An 18,790-nucleotide genomic window follows, 5' to 3' on the forward strand; every position below is an offset into this window, starting at 1 on the left:
ACAGGGATTCCCAATGCCGGGATTACGTTTCTGTTCCCACAAGAACCCTGTTCCTTATTCTAAAGCATGAGCAGGGGCCATGCGTCTCGACACTGCCCAGGGCTCCCAGACCTGGTGCCATCCGCGACGCTGGACTTTGCTGGGGGCTGTCCGCGAATTGCGTCTTAAAGCTTCCTCCGCTTCTCGCAATAGGGTTCTCCGTCCATGATCTGCAACAGGGATGAGGGAAAGAGGCTCAGTGGGGTACTGGTGGCAAGTCCACACCCAGGGAAGACCAGGGACCTCCAGCTAACATGCACTCCCCTGTGCCCGAAGTTTTGTAGGCAAAGAGAGTCCTGTTTGTAGCAGCAGGCCGGTAGAAAATGGGCCAAATGCTCAGGAGAAAGGGAATGGGGGGTAAGTCATAGCTGAAATGGGCAGGTCTGTATACAAAAGGAACAGTCTCCGAGATTCGGAAGCAGGATACAAGCCAGGTGCGCTACAGGCCAGTGTTTGTGTAAAAGAGGAGAGAAGGGAGAGATATTTGTTGGGGGAGTGAAGGTACTGCTGGTGGCCCAAGTACAGAAGAGACTCCTGCTAATCGCACCTCCTTGAAACCTGGACCAGGAAAGGCCTGTTTCTCCCAGCCAGCAGCAGGTTGGCCTGACTCCTCCTCCCCAAGAGCTAGGAGAATCATCCCATTTCCCTCATTGCCCTGGGTGCTAGGAAGCTCATGCTAAACTTGAAGCTGGACTGCAGTGTCCTTCTCCTAGGAGAAGGTTTGGGGACATCACTCTCTCCTTTTATCTCCTTGTTGTTTTGACTTGTACTGTCTGTTATGGCTTGGGACATTTCCCATACCTGTAAGGCAGTGACTCAGAACAACATGAATCAAGATTATTGTGCGACAGGCATTTTACATTTCTTATGTCATTTAATCTTCCTGGCAAGCCGGCAAGGTGGGCTTAAGTATTCTCATGTCATAGAAGAGGAAACTGAGGGTCAGGGAGGACCCTATTGCCAGAGCTCTCAAAGCTAGAGAGTGGCAGAAACCCAGCTCTGTCTCATTCCAAATGTTCTTCCTGTAATGCAGGGAGTAGGCCAGGTCCCCAGACAAAGCAGTCTGCCTTCAAGGGCACCCTGGTGTCCTCGGGATGGGTGCCCCCCTCAGTCCCATTTGACAGATGGCCTGGGAAACAAAGGCCCGGGAGGGAGACAAAGTAACCTGGCCAAAAACTGAGACCCCACCCCGTGTGCTCTGACATGTCGTTTGCTTTCCCGCCAGGTTGTTTTTGGTGCCTGTCCTGGGCCGGCTGCTGGGTGGCGTGATCCTATACCAACTTCACAAACTCCCTGAGATTTCAATACAGGACACACAGGATCAATTGCAAGTCTGTGCAGTCTGGATTAAATACACTCAGCACAAACCGTGGAGTTAAATATCACGCAGGGTTGGGTACTGAAGTGAAGACAGAGCCACTGAAAATTGGGTGTAATTTAAATTATTCTAGACACTTCTTTCAATTACTGGCATCGCAAAATGGAAAAGCCAGGAATTTACTGCTCTCATCACCTTTGCCCTGGGGGTAATGGAGGCCAAGGCTAAGTTTTAAAAGGAATAAAAAGGGATTTTGTTCTTTCTCACACTCCTGCTCTCTCTCTCTCTTTTTTTTTTTTAGAGAGAGAGAAAGGAAGTGCACGCACAGACGAGCAGGGGGCGGGGCAGAGGGCGAGACAGAATCTCAAGCAGGCTCCTCGTCTGGTACAGAGCCTGACATGGATCTCGATCTCACGACCCTGAGACCATGACCCGCACTGAAATCCCCAGTTGGCTGTTTAACCCACTGTGCCACCCAGGCGCCCCCTGCTCTCTTGCTGGCAAAGTGAGTAAACTTAAACAGGTTAACTAGTCATTTGCAGGTAAGTTTAGGGGCACAGGACGTGGCTCCACGGGGCCCTGTGACCTGTGCTCACCGTGTGTCCCCTCGGCGTGGGAGGCACTCCTGGTGAAGTCGGAGTGGACGGCTTTCCGGGGGGACGACTTCAGCTCCGAATTGGCTCCATTGACGTAGACAGAGAAACCCTGCTCCAAGTGCTCCAGCCTCAGCTGCATGGGGTCCTTGGTTTTCAGATGCTTTAATATCCTGGAAGAGAAACAATCACTTCCTCCTTGTTATGTGAGCCTGGGCCGCTGCCCACCCCCACGTGGGGAGAGAACTGTGCCTCTGACGGGCAAAGCGTCTCTAATCGGAGGCCGGGTGGCGGGTGCCCAGCTGTTCATCGACAAACAGCCTGTCAGGGGCCCATTACACACACGGAGAAGCAGCAAGGGGGAGACTGTTCCGGGCTCTGCAGGGGTGTTTCTGCTTTCGCTCTGAGGCTCAAGTGCACGTTAGCAGCAACGCAGGCACGCGTCATTCCTCGCCCCGCGGGGACCAGGAGGGAAAGCAGGCAGGTGCGAACACTGCCCAATTTCATGCATCTCCACCTTGTGTGGACAGTGGCACCTTCTCCAGGGTTTAACAAAACACGGGTCTAAGAGTCTTAGGTCCTAAGCCTTTGGACCAAGGAATTTCAGAGAATATCTACAAATCAGAAAACATCCTTCGTCAGACCAGGCAGACTGACTTTTTGCTTCAGTAAATAAATGTGTTCTCAGAAGCTCGCCTGACACCTCAAATGTCATCATTTTATATTCTGATGCAGTGAAGGTATATATCAAAGTAGGCTTTAGCTCATGCCCTTTTGGCTAAAAGGGTCTTGGTTTGAACAAGGCTGGACCTCTAGTTCAAGTTTTCTCGAGTTTTCTCTGGATTTATTCCCACACCACCAAGCTGCCTGGCAACCAGCGTGCATTCCCTTTGTGATTTTAAGTAAGTTCCTATCAAACTAGCAAAATGCAAATTTTAAAAAAATAATAGAAATAGTAACCACATAAAGGGTGTGTACAAGGTGCCAAATTTGGTTCTACTTGTGGTACGGATACAGTAGTTGGTTCTTGTTATTCGCAGTTTTGTTTTATGAAGTCCCCACAAATCCTGAGTTAGGGAATACTGAAATCTTGTTCCCAGGGGAAAATACAGGATTTGGTTTCTGTGAGCCTCTGTCGCAACAGTTTCATTAAATGATCACTACAGAACCCTGCTGCATATGCGTTCCTGTTTAAAGGCACCTTGTTTGATACATGGTTTATACATGGTTGAGACACTGACATGAAACTCAGCAGCCAACAGGTCTGTAACTCAGGCCTGAGGGAAGCTCATCTAACATGTTTTTTCTCCCTTAAGAGACATCATAGCCTTCTTGCACTTAGGAACATCAAACGCACTTCAGGACCACGCTTAGGGTACAGTTTAATCAGCAAAATCACCAAGGAAAAACATAACAATGTGTAAGACACGGCACTCAGTATATACTGTGAAAAGGCCACTTTTTTATGGGGTAAGAGCTAAAATAAGAAGGTGAAGTATTCCCTTGTTCTACTGCAGCTGGGAATGTGTGTGTGTTGGGCAGCTAAAATTTTTTGCCACTCTGCACTTGTCTTTGAATGAACACAAAAGCGCTGCAAATATTTAAAATTTACAAATAAGTTTTCGTCAGTAGATGAATTCATATTTAGGGAACCATGAATAACAAGGATTGACCATATTAAGACCTTCATCTTCTCCAACAACCCTATGGGGTAATTACTTTTATTATCCCCATTTAATAGATAAGGCACGTGAGACACAGAGAGGTTAAGTAACTGGCCCAAGGTCACACAGCAGGCACGGTGGTAGGCTAGACTGCAAACTTAAGCAATCTGGCTTGAGTGTTCACCACAGCAAAGACAACCTCTAAAGCTAAGCAAGAGGACACTGAACCTGGCAAACATAGACACTGCTGCTAATTCAGACATAATATGAAAATAGAGAAAATGCCATATGCTTGGTGTTCCCCCAGGGAGCCCACTGCAGCAAATCAGTCTTGACCAGGAACAACAGTGTTCGGTCATCACCAACCCCTGAAAGCAACCCAAATGTGCAGCAGCGGGGAATGGAACCTGCGATCCCACGTAGCTGATATCATCACTAAGAGTCTGTCCAGATGTGAGGAACTGCTTGCAATTGGGGGGAAGGGGAGGGGAGCAAAGGCAGAATAAAAACGGAACTGTGTGGTTCAGTGCCACGTTGGAAAAAGGTGGGTTTGTGGACCAGGAGTGGAAGGTGATACGTGGGAAAATCCTATCAGTTGTTGAGGAGGGCGGTGGCATTACGGGTGATCTCTTTGTTTGTTTTTCAAATGTTTCTTTAGCTGTTGATACATCCATCTTTTTCAACAATTGTGGCAGGAACATTTATTACAGACTTCTTATCTCCTGCCGGCCTTAGAAGCCTGGGAGTTGATTGTTGGGCAGGCAACAGCATGAAACACAAGGAAGGAAAACACAAGTCACTAAGAGACGCTTTGGCAAACAGAGCCATCCTTGCTCTCTCTGGAGCAAAACACCCAAGGCTGCAGTGGGCCCTGGGGAAAGTGTGCAGGGAGCCTGAGCCCTAGGAGGGGCCCAGAGAGTGGAAAATCTGACCACCCAGGCACAGGGTGCCTGCCTCCACCTCCCTCCGGGGGTCTCCTGACTCTGGGCAGGTGGTGACGGTGACATCCCACTTGCTGTGTGGGATCCGGAGCTGGTACTCCATGTGTGCTTCTTTTTAAGCAGAATGATTGATGAAAACACGGATTTATGAAACTGATAAATGAGGAGATAATTATCCAGACTGTGAAAGGGGTCGCTGAAGGAACTCCCCGGCTACAGCTGAGCCGACAGTGATACGCACTATGCACGCGGCATCGAAGAAAAGTGGTGTCTTTTTTGTGTGTTTTTGTTTAATTGATAGCCTGCTTTGCATAAAAAGCAGGCCCTCGTGTAGGGGATTCAGAAAACTCAGACAAGGTCGCTCCCCTGCGGAAGAAGGAGCCCCTGCCCACCCGGTGCCCCATCACTCGCTGGGTTCCGGGTTTTGAGGGATGCAGGGTAGGGGCTGGCTGCCTCACACCACAGGAGACTCTCGCTGTGTCTGTCCAGTCTCCCCTCCTACTATGGAGACGGACCCCTGGATGTGGGGACCATGCTGAGCATAAGGAATGTTCTCGATACCTGTTTCTGGAAAAAGTGGCTCTAAGACCCTCCAGGTCTAGCAGGGGAGAGAAGACACAGATGCATATTCTCCCAGCTCCCATGGTCCTCGTGCTCATCACTGGAGCCTGTCTGTCTTAGCCTGTAGCGGCCTGTGGGGCTGCTTGTACAGAGCTCTTTGGACAGAGGAGCATGACAGTAGGACATGTAGCATGACAGTAGGAGCATGACAGGGGGATACCACTGGGTGGGAGGGGCACAAACAGGGGTCCAGTGGGGGAGAGGGCATGACCAAGCTCCTGGGCGTGGCCATGCCTGGGTTGCTGGCTGAACCCCTTGGCCTGAGAGCGCTGTGGCTGCTGTGTGACCAGGCTAGCCACGAGGCCCCTCCAACCTCAGTTACCCCCGGGGACCTGAGAGCTTCTCCAAGGGTCAAACATTCCAGCAATACCTGGATGTCAGCTCAGGGAGAATTGTTACGGCAGTATGGCAATGATGGTGATGGTGATGGTGGTGATGGCACCTGGGTGTTGTCCCTCTCACTCCCTTACTGGTCCTTCCATTGGCTTATTTTATAGATAAACTTACCCAAGGTCACAGAGCCCAGGATGCAGCCAGGACTTAAAGCCTGGTCCACAAGGCTCCAGAGCCCACTCCCACCCACATCATTCTGCTGTGTCTAGTCTCCTCCCTTAACATGTCACAGGGTCCCTGAGGGAGGAGAGTCTGGATGAGGAGCAGTGGCTTCCAGCTGGGGGCTTCCTGGAGGTGGTGGCATTTGAGAGCAGGCCTGATGGGTGGAGAGGGGGAGGGCAGTGGTTCAGAGAGCCTGCTATTTCTCCAAGAACGTCAGTGCCCACGGGCTCTGGGATTCACCCTTTCGGATGTCAGCATCCCCCACAGGAGGATATGATACCATTGCTGGGCTCCTGGATCCGGAGGGATCCAGCATTTAGAGGGATGCATCACAGCCCATCTTGGCCATCCACCCTCCAGCACTTGGCCCTGTCTGGTTGATGGGTTGTTGAGCAAATCTGTCGGGTGTGATTATATCTTTCATGAAGGTGAGTGACCAGAATCACTAAGGATCCTCTGGGAGGTTTGTACAGGGGTGACCCAGGGCTGTCACACCCTCTTCCACCTCCTCTGGTCCTCTCCTGCAGCACAAGATCATGTTCTGCTTCTTTGGGCATAGTTATAAATAGATGACCTTGTGCTCACCTGCCGCACCCCAGGAGTTCCTCAAGGGCAAGGGCTATGGGCAGACACCTGTTCGTTCTGCCTCGCCGGCAACTCTCCCCCATCTTCCAAACCGAGCCTCTCAGATCCCCTTTCAGAACCTCCCCACTCCTACTCTTACTCTACTATTATACACTTGCTCCGCCACCCAGCTTAAGGAGATAGCCAAGGAGTGGCCCGTCAGACCATGCCACCTCACCTGGCACAGGGCGTGACTGACTCGGGGCTGGGGCCAGGGCCCTCCTCAAGACTTTCACTGGAACTATCAGGAAGGAAGTGCTCTCTTCTCCTTTAGGCAGGATGTAAGTGTGGGGCCGCCAGTGGCTACCTTGGCCTCCATGAAGAAAGTACCCGCCTGAGGGACTCCAACATGGAGTTAAAACTGAGTACCTGGATACAACTATGCCTGAAGCTGGTTTCTTGCTTTTATGAGCCAATACTTTTTCCTTATTGTTTAAGGTCTATTTACCCTGGGTTTCTCTCCACTTGACCCTGGGAGCACTAACTAATAAAGTCTGTACCTTCCTCATCACGATGCTCTCCTTCACGCCAGTGGCAGTGCTAAGCACCGAGAAGGCACTCAGTGAATTCCCACTGAATGAGGAAAAGAGTAACATCACCAGCCTCTGTGGCGGCTATGTTCTGGGCAAGGTCACTCCTGGAAACTGGTTCCAATGATCACACCCCCCCACCCATTTCTCAGGTCACAGGGCAACCTGGGTAAGAAGGCTAGGTTTTCATTTCTGTCTGCGCACACTACACAGCCGAGATGCTGATTTTCTACCAGGTCATATAACCAGATTTCCAATAAGCTGCGGTTTATTTCCACAAAACCCGTCATTGTGAATGTGGCAACTCTGGCGGGTTTCTCCGCTCCTGGTAATTCATGACAATGTCATACCAAACATCAAACAGAAAGGAGAGCCCGGCTCTACCACTTCCTGCCTCGATGACCTTGGACACACGGCTTACCGCTCTGGGTCTCCTTTGTCTGGAAAATGGGCGCAAGGAGTGCAGCTCCACCTTACCACGTAGCGGGAGCGCACAATGAAGTGATGGGGTGAGGTGCCCGGCGCGCGGAAGGCACCCCAGAAAAGGTGTCTCTAAAGCAACACCCGGCGATCGCTCGGGGGGCCACGCACTTTTCATGTCTCCAGTGGGACTCAGGCCAGCCCCCTCTTGGTGACAACACGTCCCCCAATTTTTATGGCAACTTGGCCTGGACATATTTTTTCATTGCCTTTGTGCTACAACCTTGTCTCTGGATATTCTCCTCTATGCTATTGGCTGGGGCCCTTCGATTGTGCACCTATTGATCTGCTGATTAATAAGAAGCAATTTGCTCCTAAGGAACTATGACAATGTCCTCCCAGACAAGTCACAAGGATATGATTAAACGATCACTCAGGTGTTCGGTGGCACCATCCAGCCTGCCAGGAACGGGATAAAAACACCCTGCTCCATGGCATTAATGATGATAAAAACCCATGTTGGACTAATCAGCACAAGCCTCCTGCTACGGTAGCCGGAGCCGCCCCCGGGTCGGGGAGATGAGCGAGCACAGGGCAACCCGCACAGAGGACACTGCCTGGCTGCGCTTCTAGCTGCTCCTACAGCTAGAAGCTGTTCGAGAGTTGTGTACCCGTTTGAGAGTTCGCCACTAGGGGTCGCGCTGCCTCAAATGGGGGCATCTGGCAACAAGAGCAGGTGTTGGTAGAGATCCTGGGCATCTCAGTGGTAAAGGGGTCGGAATACTCAACTCCTGTAACACCAAGGACTGAACCTGTCCATGCAACATGCAGCGGGAGTCCAGCCAGTCAGATGAGGGCTGAATAGACAGGATGACAGCCACCACCCTCCCCACCCCTCGTCCCGGGGCTCTCTTGCCTGCAAGACCCTAGACTCATTCCCAGTAACACCAAGGCCCAGATTAGGACCCCTCCTCCCCACTCCTGCAGCTGTTTGAGGGGCCTGCAGCCTTCTTCCTGTTTTGTGTTTTAATCTGAGTGCCTTACCAACATTTTAAAACTCAGGAGATTCCGACCCAAATCCAGGTTTGCAGCTGCTCCAGCAACCCTGGAGGAGAGGGACCCCCGCGCCCAGGTTCCCACAAACAACAACTGGCCTGAGCTGAGCAGCTGGGAAGTGGGCCTCCCAGGTGCCCACGGTCTCCACGGAGCTGGCTTCACTCACTGCCCGGCCCCTCCTGGCATCTGAGTTTGCAAACCCAGCTTACCGCGCAGCCTGAGGCCTGGGGACCAACCACAGTTCAGACCGTGAACTTCCGTGGGCCCGGGGCAAGCAGTGAGGAGGGACGCCTCTTTCCAGCCAGACCACATTGCTTTGCCCTCGGTCACCAAACATGGCATCTACCGTGGGACTCTTCCAGAGCTAGCACACCGGACTCAAAATGAGTACCGACTTCATGTTAAATGACATATTGACCGCCTTTAAACACAGACATGAAACGATTCACCTTGATCTAATGAGGCATGATGACAGGCTCAGATTCCACGGGCCGGTCAGAGCCTGGATGACCACAGACTGAGCTATTCCGGTGACTAATGCACAGCCCTGCCAAGTTCAAGATTTGGTCATGACAAAGCCACCTTCTCCCAGAGCGGTGGCAGGGAGGCTAGAGGTGGTACTTACATGTAGAACCATTTGCTACAGCTCAATCAAGGATGCAATTAAATCAGCGAGTGGAGAAACGGGAGCTAGGATTGCAGATAATATCCCGAGCCTCTGAGTAGAGGCTGCCTGCAGCCCGTTCCTAGGTGAAGCAGAGCCTGCATGCTGTTTAATAAATCGAAATAGGGCTTTTATTGGGCTAATAGGAAGGGCTGCCATTGAGCAGCTCATCTTACCTGTTCCTCTGCTGAAGCAATATTAAATACTCATCATGTTTCTCATCAAAGTCAGGCACCATGTCCTTAGCGTAACCCTGAAACGAAGAAACAGACCAGGATGATGTCGGAATGCGGGGGAATTATTCACGGAGGCAGGAGGCTGAGCTTGACGAAGGCCCAGCTCCCTGGGTGCATCGCTCAGGCGACCTGGAGCCCCCAGAGATGGTCTGATGGCCCCATGGGTCTTAGACATACACAGTCAACATCTACAGAAGGGACAAGGCTGGTTTCCCGGTCTCAACAGTGTTCGTTCTGTCCATGCCCTGTAAGATCAGGGGCTCTGGCCAAGATCTGAGCTTTGATGTTTTCTCCACGCTCATTATTTAGTTACCTGAATGATCATAACCAGATGTAACGCACATCAGTTGTTTAAGGAGGGGTCTCATTTTCTTCTTATGCATGCTTATTAAAACACAGTTATCACAAAACTCTATGGCCCAGATGGGGTTCCTTTAAGAACAGACATTGGTGGGGGCAGGCCTCCTCTTCAGGCAACAGAATTCTAGATTTCCTTTCGAGAATCATTCAGCACTGCTCCCTTTTTTTTTTTTTTTTTTTTTTTTTTAGTTCACTATTTTCCTAAGAGGCCCTTGAAAGTTCCTTTGTTGGCCTCTTGGGTCACATGACCTTGGCCTTAGCCTCTCAACACAGTGCCCCCCTCCCCCCCAACCCGTAGCCACAGTGATTCACTGGTCTGAGGATGAGCTGTGGCCCAAGCCAGGCCCTTGAAAGTCAGCCCTGGGATGGTGCTGATCCTCTTGGGAGAAGAGCTGCTCTCTTTCCAGTGGGGGCTAGGCTGATGAGACACAGGCCAGAACTGAGAATGAGGCCCATAACTGAGACAGCAGGTGCATCAAGAGATGGAGAGAGATCCTTAATGTCATGATTTGACACCCTGGACCCACTTATGTCTGAAGAAGTGTCTGGACAATTCAGATCTTGCTTTAGAAATTTCTGCTGAGTCTCTGTCATTTGCAGCCAAAAGAATTATGTCATATATACCATAATCTGACCATTAAAGATAACCCCTATTACAATTTTCTATAGTTTTATAGAGGGATAATTAATGTAGACTAAACTACACATATTTAAAGTGACATACGTATATACCAGTGAAACCCCCATCATAACTTGAAATATAGCCCCCAGATGTTTTATCATGTACATACATATTTATAAATACACACACAAACGTAGACATTCCTTTATTTTAATTTTTTTTGAGGGGGGAGGGAAGAAGGAGAAGGAGAGAGAACCTTAAGCAGGCTCCAGCCCCAGCCTGAAGCCGGGCAGGGAGCCCAATCTCACGACCCTGAGATCATGACCTGAACCGAAATCAAGAGTTGGATGTTTAACCGACTGAGCCACCCAGGAGCCCCCACAGACATTCCTTTAGATAAAAACAGGATCATACTATAAACAACGTTTTGCAATTTTCTGTTTCTTTCTTTTCTTTTTTAACATATAACGTATTATTTGCCCCAGGGGTACAGGTCCGTGAATCGTCAGGTTTACACACTTCACAGCACTCACCATAGCACACATTCTCCCCAATGTCCATAACCCAATCACCCTCTTCCTACTCCCCACAATTTTCTTTTTCTTAAATTTATTATTATTATTTTTTTTTTTTGCCAAGGGATGGATTAAAGAGACAATATAGGCTTGGTTCTGGTCACAAGTTACATGGATTAAGTTTTAAATGGCAAGTAAGACATTTGCAATAGAAGTGCAATTTGTATGAAAATCCTAACTGCTACCATGGGGAGAAGAGAAAAGCCCCAGCATTCTCTTCTTCTTAAAATCTGGCTTTAACACCATTATTCTATCATAACCCCAGCCACATGTGACCCATAACCTCCTTAATCAAATATAACAGTTCTTCCCGTGTTCCTCCTTTTCAAAGGCTCTGGGCCACAGGGGACTGCTGACCCCCGTCCGTCCCAAATTCTCCTCCTTCAGCTTCTCCAGCTGTAAAAGAGCCTCTCTTCCCTCCCGCGTCTTGTCTGGCTTCCTTTCCTCCTTGGCCTCAGTTGGGGATGGTCACTATCTGTCCATTTCACTCCTCCAGGTCTCTATCCCCATCTTCACTCTCCAGTTACAAGGAAATGGGTCCTCTGGATGGAAACCTGAGGTCACTCCTGCTCCAGTGCCCAATCCCCCTTCCTGTCCTCTTTCCTACAGAACTCTTGCTGTTGCTACCTGCTTACCTCTTCCTCATCACCCCGCTTCCCATAATACCCCAACATCCCCCTCTCTTTGGGCCCACTCGGGGACAGGATGTACTCCCATCTTCTCCCCCATCCTGATGTCCCAGACACATCTGAGTTTTACTGGGGTTTTCCTGCCGGCTCATCCGGCCCAGCAATCAGGAAGTGGGGACTCCTACGGAATGTAAGCAAACAATTCAGCAATAGCTGACCCTAATCTCTTACTCCACTGGCTTCCTGAGATGCCCAGAGAGGTGCCTTCTTCCTCTCTGGGACTGAGCCCTGCCTCACCCTGAATGGGAAAAGAGAATGTACAACCTCAGTCTTCTGAGAGCTGCTTGCAGGACAGTGGGTCTGGGGAGGACTCTCAGTCCCAACTAGCCTAACACGGGTCTGATGTGGCGCATTTCCATATCCGTGATTCGTGATTCTCCTTTGATCTTCGCAAGAGCTCTTAGAGTGGTTATTATTACCCCATTTAAGATACAAAGAAACCCATCTCATGCATCTTCCGGGAACAGGCACCCTACTCCATGGCCATTTACATAACCATTTTGAAATATCAGAATGACCACTGATACATTATAGTGTGGAATGGACATTCAGTGACATTTGTAGATGAAATACGAGGCTACAGGGAGACCTTAGCTCGTGCGGTCTGGGCCCTGGGCTTGCACCTCAAACCCTCCCAGAATGCATTTATTTGCCTGTGCCCGGAGGGAGATGTCATCACAAAGGCTTGACCAGCTCAGGCACGTGCCCATCCCCATGCTTTTTCCCTGCTTCTCATATGCTAACCAACACACGCACAGATCAGATCGCCTGGGACTCTGTTAACGTGCAGTTCTGACTCAGTAGGACTGGGGAGGGAGGGGCCCCACATCTGCATTTCTTTATTTTTTTTAAGGGTATTCATTTATTTGAGAGAGCTAGCATGCACGCAGGAGCAGGGGGGTAGGAGCAGAACAAGGAGAAGCAGGCTCCCCACTGAGCAGGACACCCCCCCCACCACGTCTGCATTTCTGACAAGCTCCCAGGCAATGCCCATGGGCCACACTTGGAGTAGCAAGTCCTGAGACTAGCCTGCCTCTCATCAGACAGTCTCCGGAACTGAGCTGGGGAGAACATGAGCTTTGAGACCAGGCCTGGCTCTGAGTAGCAACACTTTACTCCTCTGTTAAAATGGGAGTGATAACAGTACCTGTCTGGTTGGATTTTTCTTTCCTGTGTAGGGTTAAACGTGGATCGGAAGCAATACCAGCAGAAAGGACTTCGCACGGTACCCGGTACTTAGAAGGTTCTCAGTGACTATTAGGTTCATTTTACATCTAGAGAGTTCCATTATTTATTTCCTTATTCATTTTAAGATTTTACTTACTTATTTGACAGAGAGAGACGGTGAGAGAGGAAACACAATTTGGGGGAGAGGCGGAGGGAGAGGGAGGAGCGGGCTCCCCATTGAGAGCCTCATGTGGGGCTTGATCTCAGGGCACTGGGATCATGACCTGAGCCGAAGGCAGATGCTCAACCACGGAACCACCCGGACCCGAGTTCCACTATGTGAAGAGCGCTATCTTGGCTCCTCCCTACCCTTGCGCATCCTACCCGGTCCACCTTAATTTTTCTACTCTCTTTTCCTGAAATTCCACTTCCTTCCCTCCAGCCGCCATCCAAATCCTCTCCAGGGCCCAGCTGAGTTTCCAAAGTCTCCATGAACCTTCCCTTCCCATTCTCGCCCCACTCCCTTCAGCTCAGTCCCAAACCCTGCAATTAGCATTAAATTATATACAATGCGAGGCACAACCGTGCATAATTAAAGGCTGAGTTGTTAGCATTTAACTATATACGTTGCTCACTAATTATCTGGGGATCTGGAGACTTGGGGGTGAACCCTGAACTCCACTCACCTTTGCTGAGCCTCTGCTGCTCTTGTCTGTAAAAGGAGGGGGCCAAGAATAAGATGTACCTCACAAGGCAGCTCGAAGGCTCAACTCAGAGAAAAGCAAAAGTGACTGAGGATCCTTTTCTTTCCTCTTCCCAACTCTCTGGAGCAGATTATAAATTCCGGGAGGGCACAACTACGGGGAGGCAGGGGGAAGAGCCTGAGCCTCACCACCATCCAGCTGTCGGGTGGTAAGTGCTAGGGCTGGCTAAGCACCAGCTCGGGTTGCCCCACTCCAGCCCTGGTCGGATGCCAGACACCGACTCTACCCAGCACTGCACTCTTTACTTTGGGGAGGCTTCAAGTGTCTGGCTAGACGATGGAGGCATTTACAATGAAAGCACCCCACGAAGGTGTGAGAAGCTCGTGAGGGGCCAACTGTATCCTTATGGTCTTGCAGCAAACACGTACCAGTGCTTAGCCTCAGACCCGGCGTTTGTACATGGTGAGCACCTACGGGCTGTGCTCAACCACTTGTCAGGGGCCTGCTCCCCATGGTCCGGCTGGGCTTGGGACGAATGCTTTACATGTAGTCACGCAAACATGTGGACCTGGGGGTCCCTGACTTCGGGGGATGGCCTGCAGGGGGCGCGAGGAACACCCATTTGATTGCATGCAAGCGGACACTCTGGGAAGAACATCTGTCATTTTTCAACAGATTACCAAAGGCATCCAAGACCCCCGAAAAAGAAACAAATGACCATAATGAAATGTATAAAAATGGGATGCCAAGGATCTGAATGAGGGGCCTGAGACGGCTCCCCAGGGCACGGCCAGGCCCCAGTCTCCAAGGGAAACCACTGTATACCCAAACCTGACCGCTCCTCCTCGCCTCCCGCCACTGCTGTGCGTTACAGCCCGACTCCCACTCTCCGCGGATACCCTACCTCCATCATCGCATTTACTCCGCTTTTTATGTATTGATTCCACCGAGGCAGGAACTGGGTCTGTTTTGATCGCTTGTGCATTCCAAGCCTCTAGGACGGTGTCTGGCACATGGTGCGTCCTCCCTAAATACCGGTTGAGGGAATGAATGCATCAGGACCCACGTGAGCTGGGATTTTAAAGCCTGAAACATTTTCTGGGCCGCATAAAAAGGGAAAGGCGTTGGGCAAAGGTTTGGGGTGGGGCGGGGGCTTGCCAAAACCTGAGATGTTCCTGGACTGGCCAGAAGTTTGGTATGACCAGAAGGGTGGGTGCGGGGGCTGCACAAGTTAGTGACGGTGAAGGGTCTAAGGAGTTTGGATGCGACACGGATGCAAAGTGTCACCGCCACCACCGTCATTGCCATCATCTTTATCCAGGACACCGGCCCCAGAGAGAGCACAGAACCTGATCAATGGCCGGACTCTTCATTCTCTTTAGGCGAAAAATGGAATTGGAAAGAAATGCCAAGAATCAGTTATGCTTAAAGGTGCTCGACAGAGTCTGTATTTCAGGGATCACATACTCCTCTGAGGCCGGAATATTGGAATTCTCCTAAACAGGGCTGATCTAGCGAGGGCCTGTGTGTGAGCTGTGTTCCCAAGCAGCTCAGAGCTGCGGAGTGGGTTTCCAGGGCTTGTGAATGCGGGGGCCCTAGCCTTGCTGGGGTCAGGTCCCAGCAGGGCAGAACAATAACTTTGGATGGTTTAATAATGAGGCTGGGCAAACACCACTGTCTTGAGACCCTGCAGAGTTCAGAGGGCAACCCCTCCCACCCCATCTCCCCTCCAGGCTCATGTCCTACTTGAGGAACAATTAAGGAGACGAGCTCCGGGTCACCAGGGCCCAGCATTGCAGGCTGTTATGCTCTGGGGGGTGATTACTTTGGGCGTGTGCAGTTGTGCTGTGTTCTAGGATCTGAATGCCCATTTTACAGGCTCTGAAAGCTGAGACAAATGGCCTCAGGGTCACAGAGCAACTAAGCAGCTCAAGCACATTTGTTGTTTGTGTGGGCTCTGCGTTTATTCGTTTCCTTCGGGTTACATCACTTCAAGTTTCCCTTGAGAAACCACTTCTCTGCCACTCTCAGGCCATGTGGTACCCTGGCCAACCAGGCACTCCTCTCCCTGGCAGTGTGATTAGCTCAGGGCTAGGCCAACAGACTCAGCTAAGGGATCTGTAGGAAAAGTACCCGCCCCCCAGGCCCTCTTTCCCTGGAATCATTAGCTAATAGGAGCAGAGAGCCACAAAAGCCAGCACAAGGGGAGAAGTCATTTTTTTTTTTAAGATTTTATTTATTTGACAGAGAGATCACAAGCAGGCAAAGAGGCAGACAGAGAGAGAGAGGGAAGCAGGCTCCCCGCTGAGCAGAAAGCCCAATGTGGGGCCTGATCCCAGGACCCTGAGATCATGACCTGAGCCGAAGGCAGAGGCTTAACCCACTGAGCCATCCAGGCACCCCGGGAGAAGTCATTTTTATTCAACTGCTGAAGTTCACTATTATGAACATATTTATATGTTCCCAGGAGAGATCTGTCCGAGAGTCACACCGACACAGAGGCAGCTGAATTGAGGACAGAAAGAGAGACCGTATGGAAACCAGATCATCTTGATCACGTTTGAGACTCTGTATCCAGCCGTGCCTGAAGTCAGCACTGTATCAGACTTGTTAGTCACATACCTTTCTTGACTTGAGCCGGTCTGAATTGTGTGGGTGTGTGCGCGCGCACACGCGCGTGCAAGGTAGGTGGGGGTGGGGAGAGAGAGAGAGAGAGAGAATGAGAGAGGGAGGGAGATTAACAGCACCTGGGTGACCTCTGGCTGGCACAGCAGTAAAGCCAGTACCAGAAGTATCTGAATCCAGTCTGTCCCGTGACCCAGGGCTCAGAGTAGTAAGTAAAGGATTAAAGTGACATTCCTGGGCGCCTGGGTGGCTCAGAGGGTTAAGCTGCTGCCTTCAGCTCAGGTCATGATCTCGGGGTCCTGGGATTGAGCCCCGCATTGGGCTCTCTGCTCCGCAAGGAGCCTGCTTCCCCCTCTCTCTCTCTGCCTGCCTCTCTGCCTACTTGTGATCTCTGCCTGTCAAATAAATAAATAAATAAAATCTTAAAAAAGAAAGAAAGAAATTACATTCCTTAAGGAATGTTCCCAGTGATGGCTCTAAACCCACACTAAGAGATGATCCAAATGCATCTCAAATACAAAACTCCTATTCTTCCTTCAAAACCGACTCCCAGCTACCTCCTGCTCTGCTCTCCTCACCCGGAGATCCTGTTCTTTAGGGCCCCAGGTGGAGTAAGGCTTTAATGCACATTAGTTGAATGAGAAAGGATGGTTGAGGGCTTCCCTCTCTACTGTCCCTGCTAAGGTACCGGGTGTCCTCCCAGCCTCAAAAGAGGAACAAAAAATGCTCTCTATTCAGGATGCTAAATCGAGAAGGAAACTAAAGCATCAGCTGATACTACCCCCTAGAGGTTCCGGAGAAAGAAGGCAAGGCACGGCAGCAAAGATCTGAGTTTCGCATGCCCTGGGGAGACTGGGTTAGCAAAATGGCTTGCCTTACGCACACCAGGTGGAGAATCAAAGGAAGAATCTAGGTTATTTCTCAGATGCCTGAAACTTACATTGATTATGTCACTGCCCTGCTACGTATCGGTATGTATTGATACCGACGCACACCTGGAGATTTCGAACATAGTGCCAGGATTTGCAGAACATCAATGTAGATCTAGAATCTAGGATTTCCTCCGGGACTTCTGGACACAGTAAACCCTATTTACGTGAAAATGTTTTGCTTCCATGCCTCCTGAAAAAATCATCTGCAATACCTATCTGCTATATACCTGTTTTTTTAACTCTCAGAAAAGTTTCCTTGGACGACTGCAGTGTGTGTTATAAACTATCTTTCAGGCTGGCAAATACAGATTTTTCTCTTTTTAATCTTGAATGAGTTTACTTTAAAAAAGGAAACTTTATATTAATGCCATAAATGGAAAATCATTATCCCTTGCCATAAATAGAAGGCAGACATAAATACGGACCTACTGAAATAGCCCACACTTGACGAGCCACCTACCGAGCCGTGGAAGTACGCGAACTGCGTGCCGGGAAACCACACCACCCTGTGAGGTGGACAGCACCGACCTCATTTTACAAATTCGTCTGTCCGCTCAATATTTATCGAATTTCTCTTCTGGAGACACACCGCGAGCACATCAAAGTCTCTGCTATTACATGCTAATGAGAGGAGACAAGCAGTAAAAAAATAAGTAACTAGCACCAATAGATGGTGCTGAGTGCTGTGCAGAATGGAAGGCCGAGAAAGGCAGGGGGTGGGGGGGGGGCAGGGGAAGGGCGGAGGGGTGGGGACGGAGGTGCTGTTTTGGCCAGGGGGTCAGAGAAGGCCGCTGGTGCGGGGACATTCAAGAGGAGGCTGCAGGAAGTGAAGGAGAAGCTGCAGGAACCTGGCCTGAGCGGTTTTCTGGGGGGCAGGAGTAAGGGCAAAGGCCCAGAGGCGGAGCCTGGTGGTGCCCCGGACAAACAGTGAGCGAGGCTGGGGAGTGGGAGGACTCTGCGGTGCAGAGCTGATACCTTGGTACTTGGGTTTTAAGTGAGTTGTGATGGGCTGAGGCTGTTCCCACCCTCCTTCCCGAGGAGAGTGCTGGAGGGGGCTTAGGCTGGCAGGGCCCCTGAAACAGGGTCTGCAGCATCACGGGAAGGAAAGAGGCCGGCCCGCTTTTGCTCTCCCACGGCTTGGGCTAAACTCATTCCGGTGGCTGTTCTACCGGTCAGACCCTCCCCAGCCCGAAGAACTGGCCACTTGGCCTGACAGGAGGAGAAGGCTGGCCTGGACGCAATTCTTCTCTTCTCCCCTCACTGCCGCCACCATTTGATTTGCATCAAGAACTTCTCCTTCTGGGCGCCTGGGTGGCTCAGCTGCCAAGTGTCTTTGGCTCAGGTCATGATCCCAAGATCCTGGGCTCGAGCCCCGTGTCGGGCTTCCCTGCTCAGCGGAAAGCCTGCTTCTCCCTCTCCCACTCCCTCTGCTTGTGTTTGTTCCCTCTCTCGCTGTCTCTCTCTGTCAGATAAATAAGCAAAATCTTAAAAAAAAAAAAGAAAAGAAAAAAGAAAGAACTTTTCCTTTTAAGGGAATGAACCTCCAGAGAGCTCTTCCTTCCCCTGGTTGCCAGAAAGGATGCTCACTGCTCAGGCAGGGGCCTCCCCCAGCCCCCTGAAGCGGGGGGCCCTCAGAGGCTCTTGCTATTTATTCAACAGTATTCCCTGTGCTTCTCCTGTGGGACAAGCACTGCACTGGAAACGGGCAGAGATGAATGGAGTCTGGCTTCACCACCCTCCCCAACCTCGCTCCCACCTCTCCTACCCCCGGCCCCAGCTTCACAGCCCTTTTGGTTCTGACTCAGAGAAGCTGAGCCCCTGCTGGAAGATTTCTTCCTTGCTTGTGGCCATAGGT

General features: G+C 50.7%; 1 protein-coding gene across 3 annotated transcripts in view; it reads right to left on the reverse strand.

Moving 5' to 3' along the window:
- Nucleotides 1-18,790, reverse strand: part of KATNIP (katanin interacting protein) — a 172,472-nt gene that overhangs the window by 115,119 nt on the left and 38,563 nt on the right. For 2 of the 3 annotated variants that reach the window (XR_009407000.1, XM_059415072.1), the window contains exons 3-5: nt 9,202-9,278; nt 1,954-2,123; nt 112-209 (exon numbers count right to left, since the gene is read on the reverse strand). Coding sequence is in view for 2 of the 3 variants with exons in the window: in XM_059415072.1 (XP_059271055.1) it covers nt 112-209; nt 1,954-2,123; nt 9,202-9,278 (345 nt within the window). In the remaining variant the exon portion in view is untranslated. Of the gene's footprint in view, nt 1-111; nt 210-1,953; nt 2,124-9,201; nt 9,279-14,282; nt 14,305-18,790 lie in introns of those variants that run through there. The other variant, XM_059415073.1, reaches the window with a different exon arrangement.

This window comes from Mustela nigripes, chromosome 11, assembly GCF_022355385.1.
Source record: "Mustela nigripes isolate SB6536 chromosome 11, MUSNIG.SB6536, whole genome shotgun sequence".
In the NCBI taxonomy this organism is placed as follows: Eukaryota; Metazoa; Chordata; class Mammalia; order Carnivora; family Mustelidae; genus Mustela; species Mustela nigripes.